Below are 21,921 nucleotides of genomic sequence, written 5' to 3'. Positions count from 1 at the left end.
TTAACACTTAAGCTTAATTCTGTGATGTTCACCTTTAGAAATAGAAATGTTGTTATCCATGTACTTTAAAAGTGTTAGGTCAAATTTGAAGGTGCTCCTGAATTTTGTATTAGTGCTCGTTAACATTACAGCTGCTAATGAAAGAACGTAGTCTTGATCACTGCTTATTGATAATTTTTAGGGTTCCAGTATTTTCTTTTAAATACTATTTTTTAATAGTTTTTTGTAGTGGTACTAATCTTAAAGTGTAAGCACCATAAACACCTTAATGAATAACTATTGAAATGATATCTTATAGTTTGCCTAATGACTAGATCTACAGTATGAAGGAATGGTTTTGGTCTGACTACAGAGCCCTGAGGATTACCAACCAATTTTGAAACCCTAGTGATCTGTCAACACGTGACTCTAATGTAACTTAGAATTTCATATTTCTAGACTTTACCAAATGCTGCCAGAACATCATTTTTTACTGTAAAAGGTTTGAAGGGAAAGACGACTCTGCAGAACCATTCCTTCAATGTTTTTCCTGGCAATGATCCAGAGAAACTGGGGGAATTTATAGAAAACCCACAGTTGAAGCCAGATTAAAACCTTAATGTATTTATCTCACTTTGATCACATCAGAAAAACTGCTGACTGTTTATTGACGCCTTCTTAAAACCTGGCTATGATCAGAGATCTAAAATGGTCAATAACTCCTTTCATTTTTATTTTGTGTCTTTCTTTGTACCCTAATTAACATAAAACCAATGTGTTTGTATTACAGGTAATGGTGGAAAACCCTGACTTCACTCCCTCCCAGGTTGGTGGTCTCTTCACCTTCCTGGCTCGCCAGCTGGCCAAGCCAAACAACACGCTTTTTGTGAACAGGAACCTTTTTGATCAGGTATTCAAACGTTTTTTTATATTTAGATTTATTTCTCAAAACAAGACTTTTGACAGTGGGAAATGCTCCATTTTTTTACATTAAGGTAATTTCCTTGTTAGCTTGTTGTATGGAGTGAGTCCACATTAAAACCTGACAGCTTATATTATCACTAAGGCAGCTTTTCCAGCCACCTTTAGGACAGAAATAAAGACAATGATTACTGAGGCCACCACAGAAATGAAATCAAGCACAACCACCTACAAAATCAGGTATAAAGTCATGGCTTTCAGTTTTTTCAATGGGTTTTACAAACTTTGCAGAGTTTTTGAAGTGACAGTTCAGATTATTGTCAGATTATTGTGCAAAGTGGTTAAATATATTTTAATTAATTTCAAACATATTTCAAATGCATTTTTGCCCTGCAACAAAATCATCATCTAACATAATTTAATTGTATTCTTGCTTTTATTATTTGTGATAAAATGCTGATGACTCAGGGGTGGTCCACCTGAGTGCAACTTGTTGTCCTTTGGTCATCCAAAACTTTATCAATCTGCTTGATGTTTTATTTCTCTTTGACTTGGCTGGAAGGCAGACAGGTTTATTACAGCTGAGGTTTGATATGTTTATATCAAACTGCAAATATACAAATCTTTCCTAACTACAGGTAAGTGTTGCTAAAATGGGATTGGGTTTAGTCCCAAAGCAAGGTGCAAAAACACAAAGAGCCAGCAGACTGATTTTATAAGGCTGTAGGCTCCCAGTTTGAGATGTTTCTAGCTGTACTGCAGTTTGAAGATCATTTTGGATCCAAGACGCTATGTGTGTGATTTTATCCACAGGAAATGAAGTTCTGATCAGAACTGCAGCGCTGTGTAACACAGGTGTTTCATGCAGTTTAGTTTCATGATCTTTAAAAAGGAAATCATTTCATGATTATTGGTTGGTTTCTCTGTTTTTTTGGTGAATATTTAGAATAAACTGTCTGAGCATACAGTACAATAAATCAAGCCATATGCAATGTGTTTGCAGTCAATTGAACTACAATTCATTGAGTTTTGTACTATTTGTCTACTAGAGAAAAACTGAAGATTGAAAGACAGACACAGTGTGTCTCCCTAGTGTCTGAGGGACTGTTCTGTCTCCTTTCTCCTCAGGTGCTGGAGTTCCTGTGTTGCCCAGATGATGACTCTCGACATACTGAAAGGCAGCAGGTACATGTAAACATAAAGCTGTCTCCCACTTACACTCTTCCCTGTCTTTGGAAATTGCAGGATCATATTTCATTCACTATGTTTTTCATGTGTCACGTATTTCAATTTAAATTAAAATGTACTTTATAAATAATCACTATCAGTATTACCCATACCAGCGACTGCCACATGACAAGGTTCTTCACAGAAAAGGTTTTGGTTCCACACTTCTTCTACTTTGGAACTCAGTTTTTTCTGTTATTTCCTGATGTGTAAAACATCAGGACTAAGACAAAGTAAGATTAAGCACAACATTCTTTATTCTTGCAAAAAAACATTTTAGAGAAAAATGTGAAGAGCGTTTGATATGAGGAAATCATACAGCGCCTTGCAAAAGTCTTCACCCCCCTAAGGCTTAAAAATATCCAGATCTTTGATGTTCCCCTGGAGCACCATCAAATCCACCATATTCTAATGGTAGCACATGGTACCACAACACACCTGCCAAGAGAGAATCCAGTCAAGTCAAGTTTATTTATTTAGCCCTTTTCAGCAACAAGGCACTCAAGGTGCTGTACATAAGGAAAAACATTACAATGATACAGAAAATCAAACAATAGAGCTAATTAAGAAAAAAGAGAATAGAATGATGGATAAGAAAATGAAAGAAAAATTGGACTGAAAACGCAACAAATTATGCCTAGATGGCACAGTCAAAGGCCACTCTAAACAAACAAGTTTTTAATCTTGATTTAAAGCAACTTTGGGTTTTGGCGCTTTTACAGTTTTCTGGGAGTTTATTCCCGATTAGTGGAGCATAAGAACTAAAAGCTGCTTCTCCATGTTTGGTTCTGGTTCTGGGTATGCAGAGTAGATCTGAGCCAGAAGACCTGAGAGTTCTGGGTGGTTGATACACTGACAACAAGTCTGTAATGTATTTTGGTGCTAAGCCATTCAGTGATTTATAGACTAACAGAAGTATTTCAAAGTCTATTCTCTGAGCTACAGGGAGCCAGTGTAGGGACTTTAGAACCGGGCTGATGTGCTCCACTTTCTTAGTTCTAGTGAGGATGCAGGCATCAGCGTTCTGGATCAAGTGCAGCTGTCTGATCGACTTTTTAGGCACACCTGTGAAGACACCGTTGCAGTAATCAATTCTACTAAAGATGAACGCATGAATTAGTTTTTCTAGGTCCTGCTGAGACATTAGTCCTTTAATCCTGGAGACGTTTTTTAGGTGATAGAAGGCCGACCTATTTACTGTCTTTATGTGCCTCTGAAGGTTCAGGTCTGAGTCCATCAACTACACCCAGGTTTCGAGCCTGACTGGTGGTTTCTCGCTGTATTAACTGAAGCTGTGTGCTAACTTTTAAACGCTCTTCCTTTGGTCCAAAAATTATTACTTCAGTTTTGTTTTGATTCAGCTGAAGAAATTTTAGGCCCATCCATGCATTCTAAGCATTTACCCAGCGCCTGAATGGGTTCATGGTCACCTGGTGACATCGTAACGTATAGCTGTGTGTCGTCTGCATAGTTATGATAACTTACGTTGTTGTTTATTAAAATCTGAGTTAGGTGGAGCATGTAGATATTGAATAGGAGGGGCCCTAAGATGGACCCTTGGGGAACACCACATGTGATTTTTGTGCTCTCTGATGCAAAGTTACCTACTGACACTAAAAAGTCCCTGTCCTTCAAGTAGGATTTAAACCAGTTGAGTGCTGTACCAGAAAGGCCGACCCAATTTTCCAGGCGCTCTAATAAAATGGAGTGATCAACAGTGTCGAATGCTGCACTAAGGTCCAATAATACCAGCACTGTGGTTCTTCCACAGTCTGCATTTATACCCACAGACTGGGCAAGGAGCGCATTAATCAGAGTCAGCACAGAGATCAAAGGTAACTCTGGAGGAGCTGCAGAGTTCCACAGCAGAGACTGGAGTATCTATTCATGGGACCACAATAAGCTGTTCTCTCCGTAGAGTGGCCAAAAAAACATTTAAAAACAGAGCTTTTCAGCCACCAAGGAAAACGCTACATCTGACGCAAACCCAGCACATCCCATCACTCCAACACCATCCCCACCGTGAAACATGGTGGTGGCAGCATCATGCTGTGGAAATGTTTTTCAGCAGTGTTGACGGAGAAACTGGAAACTTGTCGGTGTGCCTGTAGTTTGAGGCTGGGACGGTGACCCGAAGCATACTGCTAAAGCAACACTCGAGTGGTTTAAGGTGAAACATTTGAATGTGTTTGAGTGGCTTAGTCAAAGTCCAGGCCTTAATCCAATTGAGAATCTGTGGTTAGAATTGAAGATTGCTGTTCACAAGCAAAAACCATCCAACATGAAAGAGCTAGGGCCGTTTAACCCGAGGAATGGGCCAAAGTCCCAGTAGTAAGATGTGGCGATCTCATAGAGACTTATCCAAAGCGACTTGCAGCTGTAATTGCTGCAAAAGGTGGCTAAACAAAGTACGGACTTTAGAGGGGGTGAACAGTTATGCATGCTGAAGTTTTCTGTTATTCTGTCCTGTGTGTTGCTTGCTTGATAATAGAAATAATAATATGTCCTCGAAGTTGTAGGAATGTTCTGTAAATGAAATAATGAAAACTCTCAATCTATTTTAGCTGGAAGTTGTTAGGCAAAAAAACACGAAAAATGCCAAGAGGGGTGAATACTTTTTCAAGACACTGTAAGTAATGTTTGTTTATCTGGTTCTTAGGTTCTACTAGAGCTGCTGCAGGTTGGGGGCATGGTCCAGTTTAATGAAGAAAGGCTCTTCACACTGGCAGAAAAAGCAAAGTTGTAAGTAACAAACATTATGATTTATATCAGATGAGTTCTTTTTAAACATGAAAATCACGTCAGGATATTTAGGTTAACAAGCTCTGTTTATTAGTCTGGGTTCTACCAGAACCTAACCTTTTCTGACCAATGAGATTGTTCAGCTTCTGAGTTGTACCTTAAATGGGTCATTTTAGAGCTGCACAATATTAAAACACAATCAACATTGCAATCTGAGGGAGCTGCATACATGCAATATTTGCTAAGCTATTATCTTAAACACCATATGCTGAAGTTCTGTATGCTTATACAGTATCATAATGGACTCCAACGTTGGCCAATGCTAATGCCAGGTAAGGATTTAAGCAACTGAGGTACTGCACTTACTCTGTTATGATGAGATGATTCAAAGGAAGGAAATCAGTGGCTTAGTCCCAGATGAAAAATGAATATTCAACAGTAATGCTGCAGTTTTAGTTATCCTATTATTGTGCAGTCCCATTAATTTCCATTCTGCTGGGACAAATTGGTGGTTGGTTCCACACTGCTGCATTTTATTACTTTCTACTGTCATCAAGAGATTAATTAACATTGGTGAACTTCTGAAGAAAACCGAGAACTCAATGACATTACGTTTTACAAGTCTTGATTGTTCTTACATAATGTAGTGTGTGTTCATGACTCTGCTGCCCTCCAGCTACCAGATCTGTGAATTCCTTTATGAGAAGAAACTTCTGTACGACCTGATTGTGGACTGCTATCTGCAAGATCCACTTCGAAAGGTATCTAAGGTGTTTGGATCTACCAACCATAGTGGTGGAATAATGTTAGAGATTTTATAAATTTTTACCAACATTAATTATTATGTAATAAGTATGAGATTCTCAGGGTATGATATTTATAATGTATAATATTCATGCCAAAATAATATGTTGACTATTACAGTTATAGTTCAATTCAGTTTTATTTATATAGCGGCAGTTCACAACACGTCGTCTCAATGCACTTTACAAAGTCAATTCCGTCGAATCATCCACATTTCAAGTCAGGTACATACATTCCAATAATCCTAACTATTAAACAGATTCAGTTTATTATTCAAATTGGTTAAAAAAGTGTGTTTTCTATCTAAGGAAACCCAGCAGATTGCATCGAGTCAGTGACTTGCAGCATTCACTCCTCTTGGAGGAGCATGTAGAGACAGTAGACAATCGCTTGCGTTGACTTTGCAGCAATCCTTCATGCTGAGCATGCTTGTAGCGACAGTGGAGAGGAAAACTCCCTTTTAACAGGACGAAACACGGCAGAGCACCCTGATAGTAATTGTATCTTTACCATTTACTTATTATTTGGATTCTGATACATGGACTAATGCAAACACCTGCTAAAATAGCATTAGTTTTCAAGTATATGAGCTGATCTTGCAGAATATTGTACCTTTTTGCTTTTCTGCATTTATATAGTAACAGTATAGTAACACAGGTCAACAAGCTGATATTAGCTGGTTAATTAGTCAGGCTATCAGCTCAGTCTGCAGGCAGCTGTATAACAGAAAGGCCAATTGTAGTCTAGCAACTGTAGCTTTCTAACTGCTTTAGGGATGGGTGGATTTGTCTTTGTTTTAAGCAAGGGAAAAATATTGGAGCCTTCTTTCAGCTAACTGACAGGCAGTGCACAGAAAAAGTTGAGTTGATTCCAAAGTATCAATCCTGATTTAAATCTTTGGTGGATCAAACTGGGCCATGCCAAAACTAGACGCTACACCAGCTGTAACTCCTTGATCATAATAACAAATTGAAATAATCTGGTGTTTTCTGTAATATTTTTGTAAATATTTGTGTGTGTTTATGTGTCTTAGTCGGAAGTCTTCAGCTACATCCACAATCTGATGTCCATGCCGGGCTACAGCTCTGAAGAGAAACTAAAAGTCAAGCACAAAGTGCTGCAGCACATGCAGGTCAGGAGCTCTGCTGTTAGCGGTCAGATTAAGTTGAAGACAGATGGCTAAGTGAAGCAGGAATGATATCTCCCAGCAGCCTGGTCCTTCAGCTCTTCTTCAGGGAAATAGATTAGATGGGACGTTCTGCCTTAGCTGGACTAAACATGTTATACACTTTCATCCTGTTTGGTTTCTGCATCAGTCTTTCTTTAACAGGCAATTTATCAAAGGCTGATTAGCAAGTATATTATCATATATTCACAGGAGCTGGTGAGCCTGGACCCTGGTAAATTAGCTGACCTTGTGGTGTGGCACTTCAAAGATGAGGTGCAGTCAATCATCTCTGAACTGCAGGTAAAACTAATCACCATGATCACTTCAGACTTTATGCAACCTATACACAGCTTTCACTTTTTAAATTATCTCAACATTTAGGCACATTGTTTTTTAGTTCGATGTTTTGGTTAGCTTTAGGGCTGAGATTAAACTTCAGGCTCAAATCTACATTTTTCTGCAGAGCATGACAAACATGTTATTGGTGGGTTTACATTTTTTATACAAATCTGAGGTTTAAAATGTATTTGACAAAAAGCATTAAATTCTAAAGGCAGAACATACAGGGGTTGGACAATGATACTAAAACACCTGTAATTTCGGGAGCTCCACAGGGTCAATATACACGGCCGGGCTGCTATAGCCAAACCTTTGGTCACTCATGCCAATGCCAAACATTGGTTTCAATGGTGCAAGTAGCGCAAATCTTGGGCTGTGGACAATGTGAAACATGTATTGTTCTCTGATGAGTCCACCTTTACTATTTTCCCCACATCCGGGAGAGTTACGGTGTGGAGAAGCCCCAAAGAAGCGTACCACCCAGACTGTTGCATGCCCAGAGTGAAACATGGGAGTGGATCAGTGATGGTTTGGGCTTCCATATCATGGCATTCCCTTGGCCCAATACTTGTGCTAGATGGGCGCGTCACTGCCAAGGACTACCGAACCATTCTTGAGGACCATGTGCATCCAATGGTTCAAACATTGTATCCTGAAGGCGGTGCCGTGTATCAGGATGACAATGCACCAATACACACAGCAAGACTGGTGAAAGATTGGTTTGATGAACATGAAAGTGAAGTTGAACATCTCCCATGGCCTGCACAGTCACCAGATCTAAATATTATTGAGCCACTTTGGGGTGTTTTGGAGGAGCGAGTCAGGAAACGTTTTCCTCCACCAGTATCATGTAGTGACCTGGCCACTATCCTGCAAGAAGAATGGCTTAAAATCCCTCTGACCACTGTGCAGGACTTGTATATGTCATTCCCAAGACGAATTGACGCTGTATTGGCCGCAAAAGGAGGCCCTACACCATACTAATAAATTATTGTGGTCTAAAACCAGGTGTTTCAGTTTCATTGTCCAACCCCTGTAGTACTATGAGCAGCGCGGAGTCCGCGAGTACGTCCGTGGAGTCAAGTACACCTGACTCTGCTCTGCCTTTAATGGATTAAAGCTTGTTTAAGCGAGATAACGTTACACAGTATGCCAGCAGCAAAACCCTCAGCATGTGTTGTCATGGATACAGTGTGTTGTGGGAGGATGAAGCTGATGAAACAATGACATAGATAAAGTTCATTTCACAGTACGCAGACTTTTTTCAAGGGTGAAAACCTATAGATGGAATATTTGATTAATAATTATTGTACTATTTAACATTATTATTAGTCAGAAGGATAATCAGTAAACAAAAGATGTAATGGAAAAGTGTGGAAGATGGACTGGATCTTAAACTCTAAATGGACTGATTGACCTGGTGAAGTCAGGTTCCAACAGGGCCTCAAAGATGGGGAAGTAGAGCCCTCGAAGGCAGGGACAACAAACACGTGATCTCTGAGTTCACAGAGTTAACAGCCTCATATTAGCTTGTTAATTAGTTGGGCTATCTGCTGGGGTAGAGTCGGCAGTCAGCTGCTTTACAGACAAAGCCGTAGCTTATCAGCTGTGATTTAAAAAGGGGTTACCATAACAGAAGTGATGGGTGGTGCTGCTACAGTGTCCTCACCAGTTCTGTCTGTGGTTTTTATAACTGAAACATTTCCAAACAGCTAAATTTGAATTGTATGTCATTGAGGGGAAAAGTGCAGTCTACACATCCTCCTCTGACATGGGGATGGGCAGACTGCTTTCATGGCTGCAGGTGTATAAAGTTTGGTGTGAAGAATCTTGACTGGTCTTCACCTCAACCTCAACCTTCTTAAAACACCTTTGGGAAGTGTTAGAGTCTGGTTTTCTCATCTAACCATGAACACATTCCTAAACGTCATGGAAAATGTTTGCAGAATAGTTAAAGTTGCTGTTGCTGGCAACGGGAGGTCCATCAACAAGTCATTCTTTGTAAACCGGTGAGGTGGTTCTGTATGAAAACCTAGTAGATCAGCAGTTTCTGATACACTGAGACCGGACCGCCTGGCACCAATGACCATGCCACGTTGAGAGTCTGTTCTAAGGCTCAGTTTGAACTTCAACAAGTCGTCTTCACCATGTCAGTAAGCCTAAGCATTGATTTGCTATCATGGCTTATTTACTATTAGTGTTAACAAGCAGGACAGGTGAACTTAATAAAGTGGTTGGTCAGTGTATGCTCCTTGTTCTTAACACATTGTACAGGTTTATGTGTTAAAACGGCTTCTCTGAGTCTGTTTCTGTCCTCCTCTCCTTCTCTTTCTGTGTCTCTGTAGAATGACCAACTACTGTTCCAGTTTCTCAGCTGCCTCCTGGAGCCTCAGTACGGTTTGCACTTGACAACCTTCCTCCTGCATTTGAGAGCAATAGACCTCCAATCCTCTGTTCTAATCTGGTACCTGTCCCTCTTTTTGTTACCTGCTCTCTATAACAGGGAAGGATCTCAGTCAGCGCCCCGTCTGCCTCTGGAGTCTGAGCTTTATGAGCTTCTGCTGGAGCTGATGTGCCGTTTTGAACCCCAAGAGCTTCTAAAGTTCCTCCACACCTCTCAGCATTACAGACTTGAGGAGGCCATACAGGTACTTTGTTATACTGTCTAATATTATTAGATTCTACAGAATTCTTTGTAATTGGTTTTAAACAACCTGGAGGGATGTTTGAAGCAAGAGTTTTGTGAGTTCTGGTTGTCATGGCAGACAAACACAAATATGATGTCACCTCTGTCTGCTGGTTTACAGCAGTATGATGAAGTATTGAAATGATGGGTCACTTCAGCGTGCCTGCAGCTACTGTCCTTTTCCTTTAAAGTTTTTTTATATAACTTTAAAAATATTGAACAGCCATTACATTATATAATCGTTCGCCTCATCTGGTATATTTGAGCAACAAAAAACGTACAAAAGATCTGACTTTTGCTTATTATCTTGTGTCCACCACATCAAGGACAATATTTACCTTCCTGTTGTTATGGCAAGGACAACAGCACTTTTTGTCACTTTACATGAAAATGCTCTTAACGTGGCGGATTAATAGACTGTCCCTGGGTGCTGCTGTATCTCATAAACATTATGATCTTGTATAAGCAGTCAATTCACTCGGACTCGTACTCGTCGTCTTCCGCTTTATCCGGGACCGGGTTGCGGTGGCAGCAGACTCAGCAGACGCCCAGCCGTCCCTCTCCCCAGACACCTCCTCCAGCTTCTCCGGGGGGGAGCCCAAGGCGTTCCCAGGCCAGCCGAGAGACATAGTCCCTCCAGCGTGTCCTGGGTTGTCCCCTGGGCCTCCTCCCGGTGGGACGTGCCTGGAACACCTGTGGCAGCGCACCGATCTGTCCGTCAATCTCCCACTCCATTCTTCCCTCACTTGTGAACAAGACCCCGAGATACTTAAACTCCTCCACTTGAGGATACTTAAACTCCTCCACTTGAGGCAGGAACTCCCCTCCAACCTGAAGAGGACAAGCCACCCTTTTCCGGTCGAGAACCATGGCCTCGGACTTGGAGGAGCTGATTTTCATCCCAGCCGCTTCACACTCGGCTGCGAACCGGCCCAGTGCGTGCTGTAGGTCTTAGCTAGAGGGGCTAGCAGGACCACGTCATCTGCAAAAGGAAGAGACAAAATCCACTGGTCCCCAAACCAGACCCCCAAATCTTGTCCATAAAAGTTATGAACAGGACCGGTGACAAAGGGCAGCCCTGCCGGAGTCCAACATGCACCGGGAACAGGTCCGACTTAGTGCCGGCAATGCGGACCAAACTCCTGCTCCGCTTGTACAGAGACCGGATGGCCCCTAGTGAAGGGCCCCCGATTCCATACTCCTGGAGCACCCCTCACAGAGCATCACGAGGGACACAGTCGAATGCTTTCTCCATGTCCACAAAACACATGTGGACCGGTTGGGCAAACTCCCATGAACCCTCGAGTACCCTGTAGAGGGTATAGAGCTGGTCCAGTGTTCCACGGCCGGGACGAAAACCACACTGCTCTTCCTGAAGCCGAGGTTCGACTATCGACCGGACTCTCCTCTCCAATACCCTGGCGTAGGCCTTACTAGGGAGGCTGAGGAGTGTGATCCCCCTGTAGTTGGAACACACCCTCCGGTCACCCTTCTTATGTACGGGGACCACCACCCCAGTCTGCCAATCCAGAGGCACTGTCCCCGACCGCCATGCAATGTTGAAGAGTCGTGTCAACCATAACAGCCCTACAACATCCAGAGACTTGAGGTACTCGGGGCAGATCTCATCCACCCCCGAAGCCTTGCCACCGCGGAGCTTTTTAATCACCTCGGTGACTTCAGCCTGGGTGATGAAAGAGTCCAGCCCCGAGTCCCCAGCCTCTGTTTCCACCACGGAATGCGTGATGGCAGGATTGAGGAGATCCTCGAAGTACTCCTTCCACCGCCCGATATTGTCCCCAGTCGAGGTCAGCAGCTCCCCAACCCCACTGTAAACAGTGTTGGCAAAGCACTGCTTCCCCCTCCTGAGGCGCCGGACGGTTTGCCAGAATCGCTTCGGGGCCAACTGGTAGTCCTTCTCCATGGCCTCACCAAAGTCCTCCCAGGCCCGAGTTTTTGCCTGCCAAGTCTGTCCGGCTTTCTCCTCCCCCAACGGATCCAACTCACCACCAGGTGGTGATCAGTGGACAGCTCAGCCCCTCTCTTCACCCGAGTGTCCAAAACATGCGGCCGAAGGTCTGATGATACGAAAACAAAGTTGATCATTGACCTCCTACCTAGGTTGTCCTGGTGCCAAGTACACTGATGTACACCCTTATGTTTGAACATGGTGTTCATTATGGACAATCCGTGACTAGCACAGAAGTCCAATAACAATCAATCAATTCAGTCAATTCATTTCAAAAATACTTTATTAATCCCAAAGGGAAATTAAAAAGTCAGTCCAGACTGCACCGTAGAGCCTCTCTGGAAGAGGAAATGTCTCCCATCCTTTTTCTACTGCTTGCATCTGTTCACCAAGCTAGACGTAATCTGATCATTTCTTACAGTCCATGACTTTGTGCCCAGATAACAGAGAAGTACCACTGTAATGACGCCAATGCCTATCTGCTGGAGAAGAAGGGAGATATTCATGGAGCATTTGCTGGCTTGCTTCAGGTACAGATCATATCAGTGTACTCATAATCTGGGGAATTTTCTGTTCAGACATTGCCTAAACGTAGCTGTTTCAGGTGGGAGGTTTTAATTCATAGAACATACAGCATATACAGGTACATCTCAAAAATTTGAATATTGCATTAAAGTGCAATATTTTTTGCCAGTCATTTCAGAAAGTGAAACAGTTATTTTATAGAGATTTATTCCACATGGAGTAAAATATTTCAAGCTTTTACTTCTTGTAATTTTGATGAATATGGCTCACAGGTAAAGAAAACCCCAAATTCAGTGTCTCAGAAAATTTGAATATCACATTAGACCAATTAAAAAAGGATATTTTAAGCACAAATGTTGCCTTCTGGAAAGTATGTCCATTTCTTTGCCCTCAATACTTGGTTGGGATTCATCTTGCATGAATTACTGCATCAGTTTGCTGGCCAGTCAAGAACAGAAACATCATGGTCAATGAACCAGCTTTTGGTAGCTTTGGCAGTGTGGGCCAGTACTAAGTCCTGCTGGAAAATAAAATCAGCATCTCCATACAGCTTGTCAGCGAAAGGAAGCATGAAGTGCTCTAAAATGTCCTTGTAGATGGCTGTGTTGACTGTGGACTTCAGAAAACCCGGTGGACCAACACCAGCAGATGCCATGGCACCCCAAATCATCACTGACTGTGGAAACTTCACACTGGACTTCAAGCAACGTGGATTCTGTGTTTCTCCGCTCTTCCTCCAGAATCTGGGACCTTGATTTCCAAATTAAATCCAGAAATTATTTTAATCTAAAAACAGGACCACTGGGGAACAGTCCAGTTCTGATGTTATCTCTGGCTCAGAAGTGGCTTGACACGAGGAATGCGACATTTGTTGCCCATGTCTAGTATTCGTCTGTGTGTGGTGGCTTGTGATGCACCGACTCCAGCCTCAGTCCACTACTTGTGAATAGATTTTGATTGACAATTATCTCAAGACAGCGGTTTCCCTGTTACTGGTGCTCCTTTTCCTACCACATTTCTTCCTTCCACTCATTTCTGTTAATATGGTTGGATACAGAACTCTGTGAACAACCAGCTTCTTCAGCAATGACCTTTTGTGGCTTCCCCTCCTTGTGTCGATGACTGTCTTCTGGACATCTCTTCAGTCAGCAGTTTTCCCCATGATTGTGTGACCTATGACCCAGAGTGAGAGACCATTTAAAGACTGAGCAAACCTTTGCAGGTGTTTTGAGTTAATTAGCGGATTAAGGTGTGATACCATGAGTGTCAGATAATTAACTTTTTCACAGTATTGTAATTTTCAGTGACACTTAATTTTGGGTTTTCTTTACCTGTACGCCATAGTCTTCAAAATTACAAGAAACAAAGGCTTGGAATATTTCACTCTATGTTTAATGAATCCATATATGAGTTTCACCTTCTGAGATGACTGGCAAAAAATATTGCACTTTTACACAATATTCACATTTTTGGGAATGTATCTGTTAACATGTCTGGACCAGTGTTTTAGCCACCAGTGGTTTCATTAAATGTTTGTATCTTCCTCTGAAGACCCTGAAGGAAAGACTGCATGTCCTTGCTGCAGAGATGAGCTGTGAATTTGGAGGAGGAGCTGACAGACGTGATGAAGAAGAGGTGGATGGTGATTTAACACTGATGACTGTGAAGAGTTCACTAAACCAAATGATTCTCTTCTGTCATCGAAACTGTCAGAACCTTGATCAAGAACAAAGAAAGGTAAGCAGAGTTTGCAGCAGGGAACTGTGGGAAGTATGTCGCCACAGCTAATGGCTTTTTCTCCTCCTAGGATCTGTGGTTTCCACTCCTGGACACCATGATGGCCTCTCAGAAAGAGGTGATGGGGCTCAGTGATAAACACATCTCGGATGGTAAACATGCACACAGGCACCAATAATTTGAATCTTTATATGTAAAAGAAATTGTACAAAGTCTTTGGCTCGAAGCTACAAAAACATAACGTGAAATCTCAACTGTGGACAGTGTTAGTTGATGTTATGTTCCTCTTACACCATATCATACCTACCCTGTATCTCAGTGATGTTGGAAGATGCAGAGTTTTAAATTAAAACGCTCCTGCATTGAGTTTCCACCAGTCTGACCCTGTAGTAGTTGACATTATCTGTAAACAGAGTTCTGTTTGTTTGTCTAAAAAAAAAAAATGACATGCTTATCATTAAAGAAATATAATTGCAAAATAATATCACAGATAAGATCTCCCAAAGTAAGAGAATCCAGTCTGGAACCTCCCTGCTCTCAGGTCAGACTAGTTCAAATGAAATTGTGTATTGCCATATTTAGAAACGTTTTCTTCAGCTGCACCTCTCTGTCCTGGAAGAATAAGAGATACATCAAGGCTCCATTTCAGGCTCGTTTCTCTTATTGGGGTTTTTGCTTAGTTTGTGTTTCATTAATGACCATCAGACCTTCATATTCATGACACCAGCGAACAGCAATGTTTCTGTTCAAGCTATGTTGAAGGGCCTTGAACCCCTTTTTAGATCATAGTTCTGCAAAAACCATGCCCCCCCCATTATGGATCATTGTCCTCTCACATGGGATGAATTTATTTGGACATCTGTAATTTGTTTACAACACTGTGGTGTTGATGTCATCAGTTGGCTCCCACCAGCTCCCACCTTTAAATGTATTAGCTCCGTTTCTGAGATGAGCTGTTCTCAACTTGTCCTCTTCCTAAACTCCGCCCGTCCGTCCGTCCATTACGTAACGTAACTTAGCGTAGCGTAGCATAACGTAACGTAACACATGACATGATATTTTCTTGTATTCTGATAAGCAAAGCTTGTGATTATTGATTTGGTGAGATAACATGTTTGTGATTGTCCCAGGGCTGAAGGAGATGACCCTGAAGGTTATGAACTGTATGAGCAGCTTTATTTCTCTTCCTGCCATCATCCAGCAAATACTGCAGGTTTGTATGTGTGGGTTTGGGCCACTTTCCAAATTGACTTTTCTCTCAGGTGATTCCTTTGTCAGTGACGGTGAGTAAATGAATGAAACAAGTTAATTTGAAAAATCAGCAAAGAGATAAATAAATTGGCCCGGTCAGCTCCAAACATACTAACCATACATGTTATTGTACCCAGATTAACAGTGTGTTTCACCTCCAAACAACAGATCAGTGACAGATCAATTTGTTCACACATAAATCATGAGCCTCATGGTTCCCAGACGAATGCCAAAGGACTTCTTCGTCAAGATAGCAGTTTATGTGATGATTAGGAATTGATCTCAGCTATGGATGAGACTGATTTTGTCTGTCCTTGTATTGTTTTTCTCATTTACACACACATCAACTCTGAATTCCATTTTTTCCTGTAGTTCCCAATAGAAAATGAAACTAGATGTTGCTCAAATCCTTTCCCCAAGCAGGCAAACTTTTGTAGGGCCAAATATGGTCAATCCCTGGGATGCTGACAATAAAGGTTTGAAATAGACATTTTTTTTGTTTTTTTTACCAGAAATGCAAAGTACTTTGAGTCAATAATTTCAGAAAATGAAGAAATTTTACTTCACATCAACATTGTTAGTTTTGTATATGCTGTTTAGCAGAGACCCTTCTGGTTTAGCGGGGCAAGTCTGTGTCTTTGATACGGGGGGGATGACCGGGTTTGATTCTCGGTTGCATCAGGAAGGGCATCCGGTGTAGAAACTGTAAGTCTGTGTACAAGTTGTCCTGACTTGCTGTAGCGACCCATGAACAATGAAAACACTCGAAAAGACTCATCCCCACATGCAGTTTAGCAGAATATACAATCAATTTTAACAAGAGATGTTTGATGTGCATTTATAAACATGTGACCCTCACTGCTGCATTGTTTTCATCAGGACCCAGTTTATGGAAGAGGGAAGCTGGCAGAGATTCAGGGACTCATTCTGGGAATGCTGGACACGTTTACCTATGAACAGGTAAAGTTTCAGTTACATGCCTCCATTCATGGACATGTGCAATATGTGTACAAGCAAGCAGTGAATGAGGACAGCAGATCAGATGTTGGCGCCTAGCGAAAAGCCTACTCACAGCACAGTGGTCTGAAGAGGTGTTTGTCCCCTCACAGATTTCTATGTTGCTGCTAAGGGTGGCCTACTTATTAGGTTAGGGGGGTAATTACTTTTTTCCCAAAGGCCAGGTTGATTTGGATAGCTTTTTTTCCTTTAAAGAGTGAAATCATCACATAAAAACTGCTTTTAGTATTCACTAAGGTTATCTTTATCCAATATTAAAATTTGTTTGATGATCTAAAACAGTTGCCCTGCAGCCAGAAGGTCCTGAGTTCGATTCCCTGCCGGGGGTCTTTCTGCATGGAGTTTGCATGTTTTTTTCGTGCATGCGTGGGTTCTCACCGGGTACTCCGTCTTCCTCCCACAGTCCAAAGACATGCTTGTTAGGTTAATTAGTCAATCTAAATTGCCTTAGGTGTATGAATGAGTGTGTGCGTGGTTGTTTGTGTGTTGCCCTGCGATGGACTGGCAACTTGTCCATGGTGTACCCCGCCTCCCACCCATAGACTGCTGGAGATAGGCACCAGCTCCCCCGCGACCCACTATGGAATAAGCGGTAGAAAATGACTGACTGACTGATCTAAAACATTGAAGCGCGACAATAGAAAAAGAAGAAATCTATAAGGAGGCAAACATTTTTTCACAGCACTGACATTGGTCAGTAGTTACAGTGATCTATTAAACTCAGCTGTTTTATTTGCAAGGCTACGGGGGGGCAGAGAGAGACACGGCGGCTGTTCTCATGACCTCAGCTGTGGAACCAGAGGCTAAAGAACCAGAAATACAACTAGCTCAGATTGCAGAAAAGAGACCTGTTAGTGATGAGCAACAGGGGCATTACTGCATGGAGAAAAGTGGCAGACAGGGGTGCTAGGTGCATCCCCCAGTGGCCTGAGGGATGGTTCTGGGTCATTTTAGCCAGCTCCAGCTATCATATTACATACTAAAGTTTTTGCATTAGTTTAAAATATTAAATAATGTTAGTGTTGTTGTGTTTTAAGACGTAGTATAAAATAGAATTTTAAATGAATCAAGTGGGAATCTAAAATAAATATATTTGTGAAAGAAGCAGTAAAACCCTTGTCTGTCTCTCAGACTTTGCTTGAAACAACAACAAGTCTGCTGAACCATGACCTCCACTGGTCTTTGGCTCATCTCCGCTCTGCTGTCACCAGAGGGCTTCATCCACGACAAGACTGCTGCAACATCTGTCTGCAGCACTACAAGAGGAAGCAGGATGCATCAGAGGAGATCATTGTGTTTAGGTAATACATACTGGAGAAATACGCATCCCACATTGGGACTGTTATATCTTGTCATCTCGTTTAGCTGTTATTTCTACTGCTTCCACAAGTATTACGTTTTCTTAGTAAATTTCTTATATTTTTATTTACATGAAATTGACACAGATGTCAGCAACAACCCCATTAATCCATTTTATGTTCTTTTTCTGATTTGGCTTGTCTAAATATTCTGGAGCAAACTTTAAACAAGCGTCTACATGCTTTTTTTCTTTAGCAGTGGAGTCTTGTGCAGTAAGTGTGTATAGAGGCCAATTAGGTTGAGGCTGATTGTTTTCATAGGAAAAAACTGTGGCTCCTATTTCCAGGTCTTTTGAAGCTCTGTGAGCTCTCCTCTGATCTTGGACAAGATATCTCTTTTGCCTCCTCTGGAGGGGCACCTGGCTGTGGCACCTGGCTGTGGCTGGTTTATGGTGAAAGGATGTTCTTTCCACTTCCAGATTATGGCCACTCACTGGAACATTCAGAAGTTTAGACATGCAGCAGGGAAGGTCCCTGTTTACTAAATTAATATAATTTAATGTTAGTATTTGCAACAGTAGAAATCTGTTAATATTCAACCAGCTGATATTGATTTGAACAGGCAAGGCAGCAGGAATGTTCTTAGATTTCAGCTGGTTTCTTAGATATCTGTGCTTTTTTGCTTCATACCTATTCCCTGTACCATTCCATTTTTTTTTACCATTTACCTTATCTGTGGATGAATGTGCTTTGATTTCTTTGTATTTGTAGATCACTGAAGTTGTTGTCAGCTTCGGTAATTATTAGCAGCACATTTGTTTTTTGTTAAATTTGTTTGTCTTTTGCAACAAACAATCACAGCTCTTAAAAGAACCATTACACTTAGCAACAGGGTCAACCACACCTCCTCACTAAGATAAAAGGTTTGTCACCTCCTTGCTCAGAGTCGCTCTCAGCAACTACCTGAATCTTTCTTTAGCTGAGAGTCCTTGCCAGGATTTCCTAGGCTGATAGAAGCTCTCTGAGAGGACTTTCAGAATCTTAGTCAATTATGGGCCCAGATCTTTACCCTTGATGAATTGCTGAGGGGGTCATGGGAGTATGCTTCTCTGATCTACATGTGCTTGTGAAGTGCTATCTGATCCTTGTATACCCAGAGCAAGAGCTGTGTCTGCATTCTTGGCACAAAGTCGGGCCAGTTCCCAGTGCACACTGGGCTCTGCCAGGGCTGGCCCTAGTCACCGATCATGTCTGTGGTGTTCATGGACAGGATCTCAAGGCATAGTTGTGGAGAGGAGGGTGTCTGGTTTGTGAACCTTAAGGTTTCATCTTTGCTTTCTTCAGGGCATGACCTTCAGCAAGACCTAGAGTGGTTTGCAGCTGAGTGTAAAGCGGTCAGGATGAGAGTCAATCTGATGTTGTGGTCCTCAACGGAAAAAGGTTGACTGCCCCCTGTGGGTTGTCGGTCAGTCTATAGCTCAAGTGGAAAAGTATCTTGTTGTCTTTTTCTGAGTGATGGTAGGATGGAGCGGGAAATGGACCGATGGATTGGGGCTTCATGTAGAGTAATGCGGTCGCTACTCTGGTCTGTTGTGGTGAACAGAGCTGAGCCATAAAGCAAAAGCTCTTGATTTACCAGTTCGTCAGCGTTCCAACCCTCACCTATGGCCATGACATATGGATCATGAACAATAGAACAAGATCCTGGAAACAAGTGGCTGAAATGAGCTTCCTCAATAGGGAGGCTGTACTCAGCCTTAGAGATAGGGTGAGGAGCTCCATCATCCCCGGAGAAGCTCATAGTAGAGCTGTTTCTTCTACAAACTGAAACAGTCAGTTGAGGTGGTTCAAGCATCTGATCAGGGTGCCTCCCTTTAGAGGTTTCTCAGGTACATCCCATTGGGAGGAGACCCCGAAGGAAGACCCAGAACTCACTGCAGGGATTAAATATCCTGTCTGGCCTGGGAACGCCTTTGGATTCCCCAGAATAAGCTGGAAGGTGTCACCAGGTAGATGGGTGTTGCCCCCCGCGACCTGATCTTGGATAAGCGGAAGACAATGCATGGATGGATTGATGTATATTCAAGCCTGTACGTGTTCTTTTACCCTTTGTTGATTTTAGAAAACATCTAACGAATTCAGTCTGCTGACCATAACTGTATACCATGTTCTCTCTTAAAGGAACTGCTGTTAGCAGCCCAGTGGGGTTCTACAGCCCTGTCCTATCATTGTTGCTGTGCTACTTTTTTATTAACCTTTGACCAGTTTAAACTTTTTAACTGAAAATGTTAAACTCCATATTACCTTTCTAACATTACCCCAGTATTAACTCTGAATGTAGTAACACCTTACATGTTTCTCAGTCCTGAAACATTGGGACTTTTTCCTTTACTTGTACTGGGCAGCACTGAGAAATGTTTTTCTTTTTCTTATCTCTCTGGACAATACTTCACAAGTTTCCTCTGATCTTTGCACGTTTTCCAGCTGTGGCCACCTATACCACTTGCAGTGCCTGCAACAGAAAGACTGTGGGTGGGGCCAGACCTCGGAGCTGCAGCCTTGGAGGTGCTACAAGTGTTCTTCTAGCCATAGAGGAAGGGCTTCCGCTGAGCCAAACAGAAGCCGCAGCGCATCTCTTGCTCAGGTTTGTGTGTTAATTAGGAGTGCAAGTTCGTAAAATGTCCCTTATACTTAAACCCACTGACCCAAAGGCCATGAACTAATCTAAAAAGAGGACACCTGCAGACTTATCTGCCCTGTCTGTGGACACTCTGTGTGTGGGTAAATTAATTTGTTCATTTGGGCTTGTTTCTGGGGTTAATATTGCTATACTGGATTGGGTCTCCTGTCTCTACAAATGAGACTTTGGAGTTTTTGAATGAGGTTCTGTGAGGTAGTTTTGAGTAGTCGGTATCTTTCCTGCGGTCGACAGAAGTCCTATTGAAGCGAAATTGGGGAAACAGAAATTCCTGCATAGAAGTGATGCTAACAAGTAGTCAGTTTCCCTTACAGATGGAGTTTCACTAACATGAAACTGCTCAAAATCAACAAGTACGCACTTGTTGACCACTTACAGCTCTGATAAAAACTGCTCAGAACCTAACCTCTGCCTCTGCACCACACCATGGCACAGAGACTGCAGCTATAAAGGTATAGAAGTCATTTTTCTTGGCAGCGATGAGTCAGAAAGCTTGTTGTCAGAGCTCCCTTTGACATATTCATTAATGGACTAGAAAAGTGTGTGGGACTTTCTGGTGTTGTGCTAAAACTGGTTCAGATCTTACTGGACTGACCAGAACTACGGTGTTAAATCTGAACAAAACGTCAACAAGATTCCATTCTGGTGCCACTTTTATTCAATATCTACACGCTTCCTCTAGCTCAGATTGTGGAGTATTAAAAAAGCCCTTTTCCATTTCAGGCTGATCACAGTTTTATATTTCTGTGTCACCAGATGACCACTGTCCCTAATGTCAATGAGTGGATGGGGCAGAATTTCCTCCAGCTTACAGCAGAAAAGAGAAAAGTCCTGGTCTTTGGTACCAAAAATGCATGCTTAGATGTCAGTGCTCAACTCGACTCCAGTTGATTCTAGTTATTTATTAATAACTGGACCATGTCAGCTTCAGCAGGTGAGGTAAATACATGTTGGATCTGCCTGCTGACCTACATGTGTCTCGTCTACTGATTAATGAATGCAGATCAGTTGCTCTAGATACATGATTGTGCAAATACTTGTCTGAAAATAGATCTAATATAAACTACTCCTGCCTTATAAGAGTAACTCCAAGTACAAAATGAACCAGAACATACTCTACATACTATACATAATCAGTGTAAGCAACATTTCCTGAAAAGCCACAAATAATTCAATAACAAAACAGATAAATAAAACTCGTCAAATGAACACAAAAGACTGGAGAAAATATATGTTCTTGCTTATTATCGTTTAATTTCATGTCACCGTCAGATTTCTAGAAGCCAGAGCTGACTTTGAGCAGCTTTGACTGATGGAGTTAGGTTTTTATAGACACTAATTTAATTCAGTGTGCATCCATGTTTGGGTTTGATGAATCACCTACTTCTTCTCTGTACTTCAGACCTGTTTTTCATCAGGACATCATGAGAAAGGAGCAGAGACTCACAGGAAGAAGGTGAGGACTGACTATATCCTGCCTTTCTGTCATGTCTCTAAGCACTGTAGTAATTCACAGTTTTACTTGTTAAGAAAGAGTCTTGGATCTCCTGTGTTCTAACC

The 21,921-nt window shown here is 42.0% G+C and overlaps 1 protein-coding gene across 6 annotated transcripts in view; it reads left to right on the top strand.

The window, feature by feature from the left end:
• Positions 1-21,921, top strand: part of vps8 (VPS8 subunit of CORVET complex) — a 66,181-nt gene that overhangs the window by 38,678 nt on the left and 5,582 nt on the right. For all 6 annotated transcript variants that reach the window (XM_047351330.1, XM_047351329.1, XM_047351328.1 and 3 more), the window contains 16 exons: positions 770-889; positions 2,029-2,085; positions 4,787-4,869; positions 5,546-5,630; positions 6,707-6,805; positions 7,052-7,141; positions 9,526-9,572; positions 9,684-9,828; positions 12,276-12,365; positions 13,912-14,097; positions 14,168-14,249; positions 15,228-15,310; positions 16,228-16,308; positions 17,497-17,666; positions 20,148-20,307; positions 21,764-21,817. In XM_047351330.1, coding sequence (XP_047207286.1) covers positions 770-889; positions 2,029-2,085; positions 4,787-4,869; positions 5,546-5,630; positions 6,707-6,805; positions 7,052-7,141; positions 9,526-9,572; positions 9,684-9,828; positions 12,276-12,365; positions 13,912-14,097; positions 14,168-14,249; positions 15,228-15,310; positions 16,228-16,308; positions 17,497-17,666; positions 20,148-20,307; positions 21,764-21,817 — 1,632 coding nt within the window. The remainder of the gene's footprint in view (positions 1-769; positions 890-2,028; positions 2,086-4,786; positions 4,870-5,545; positions 5,631-6,706; positions 6,806-7,051; positions 7,142-9,525; positions 9,573-9,683; positions 9,829-12,275; positions 12,366-13,911; positions 14,098-14,167; positions 14,250-15,227; positions 15,311-16,227; positions 16,309-17,496; positions 17,667-20,147; positions 20,308-21,763; positions 21,818-21,921) is intronic.

This window comes from Girardinichthys multiradiatus, chromosome 22, assembly GCF_021462225.1.
Source record: "Girardinichthys multiradiatus isolate DD_20200921_A chromosome 22, DD_fGirMul_XY1, whole genome shotgun sequence".
NCBI classification, from domain to species: Eukaryota; Metazoa; Chordata; class Actinopteri; order Cyprinodontiformes; family Goodeidae; genus Girardinichthys; species Girardinichthys multiradiatus.
This window is presented reverse-complemented; position numbering and strand designations above follow the sequence as displayed.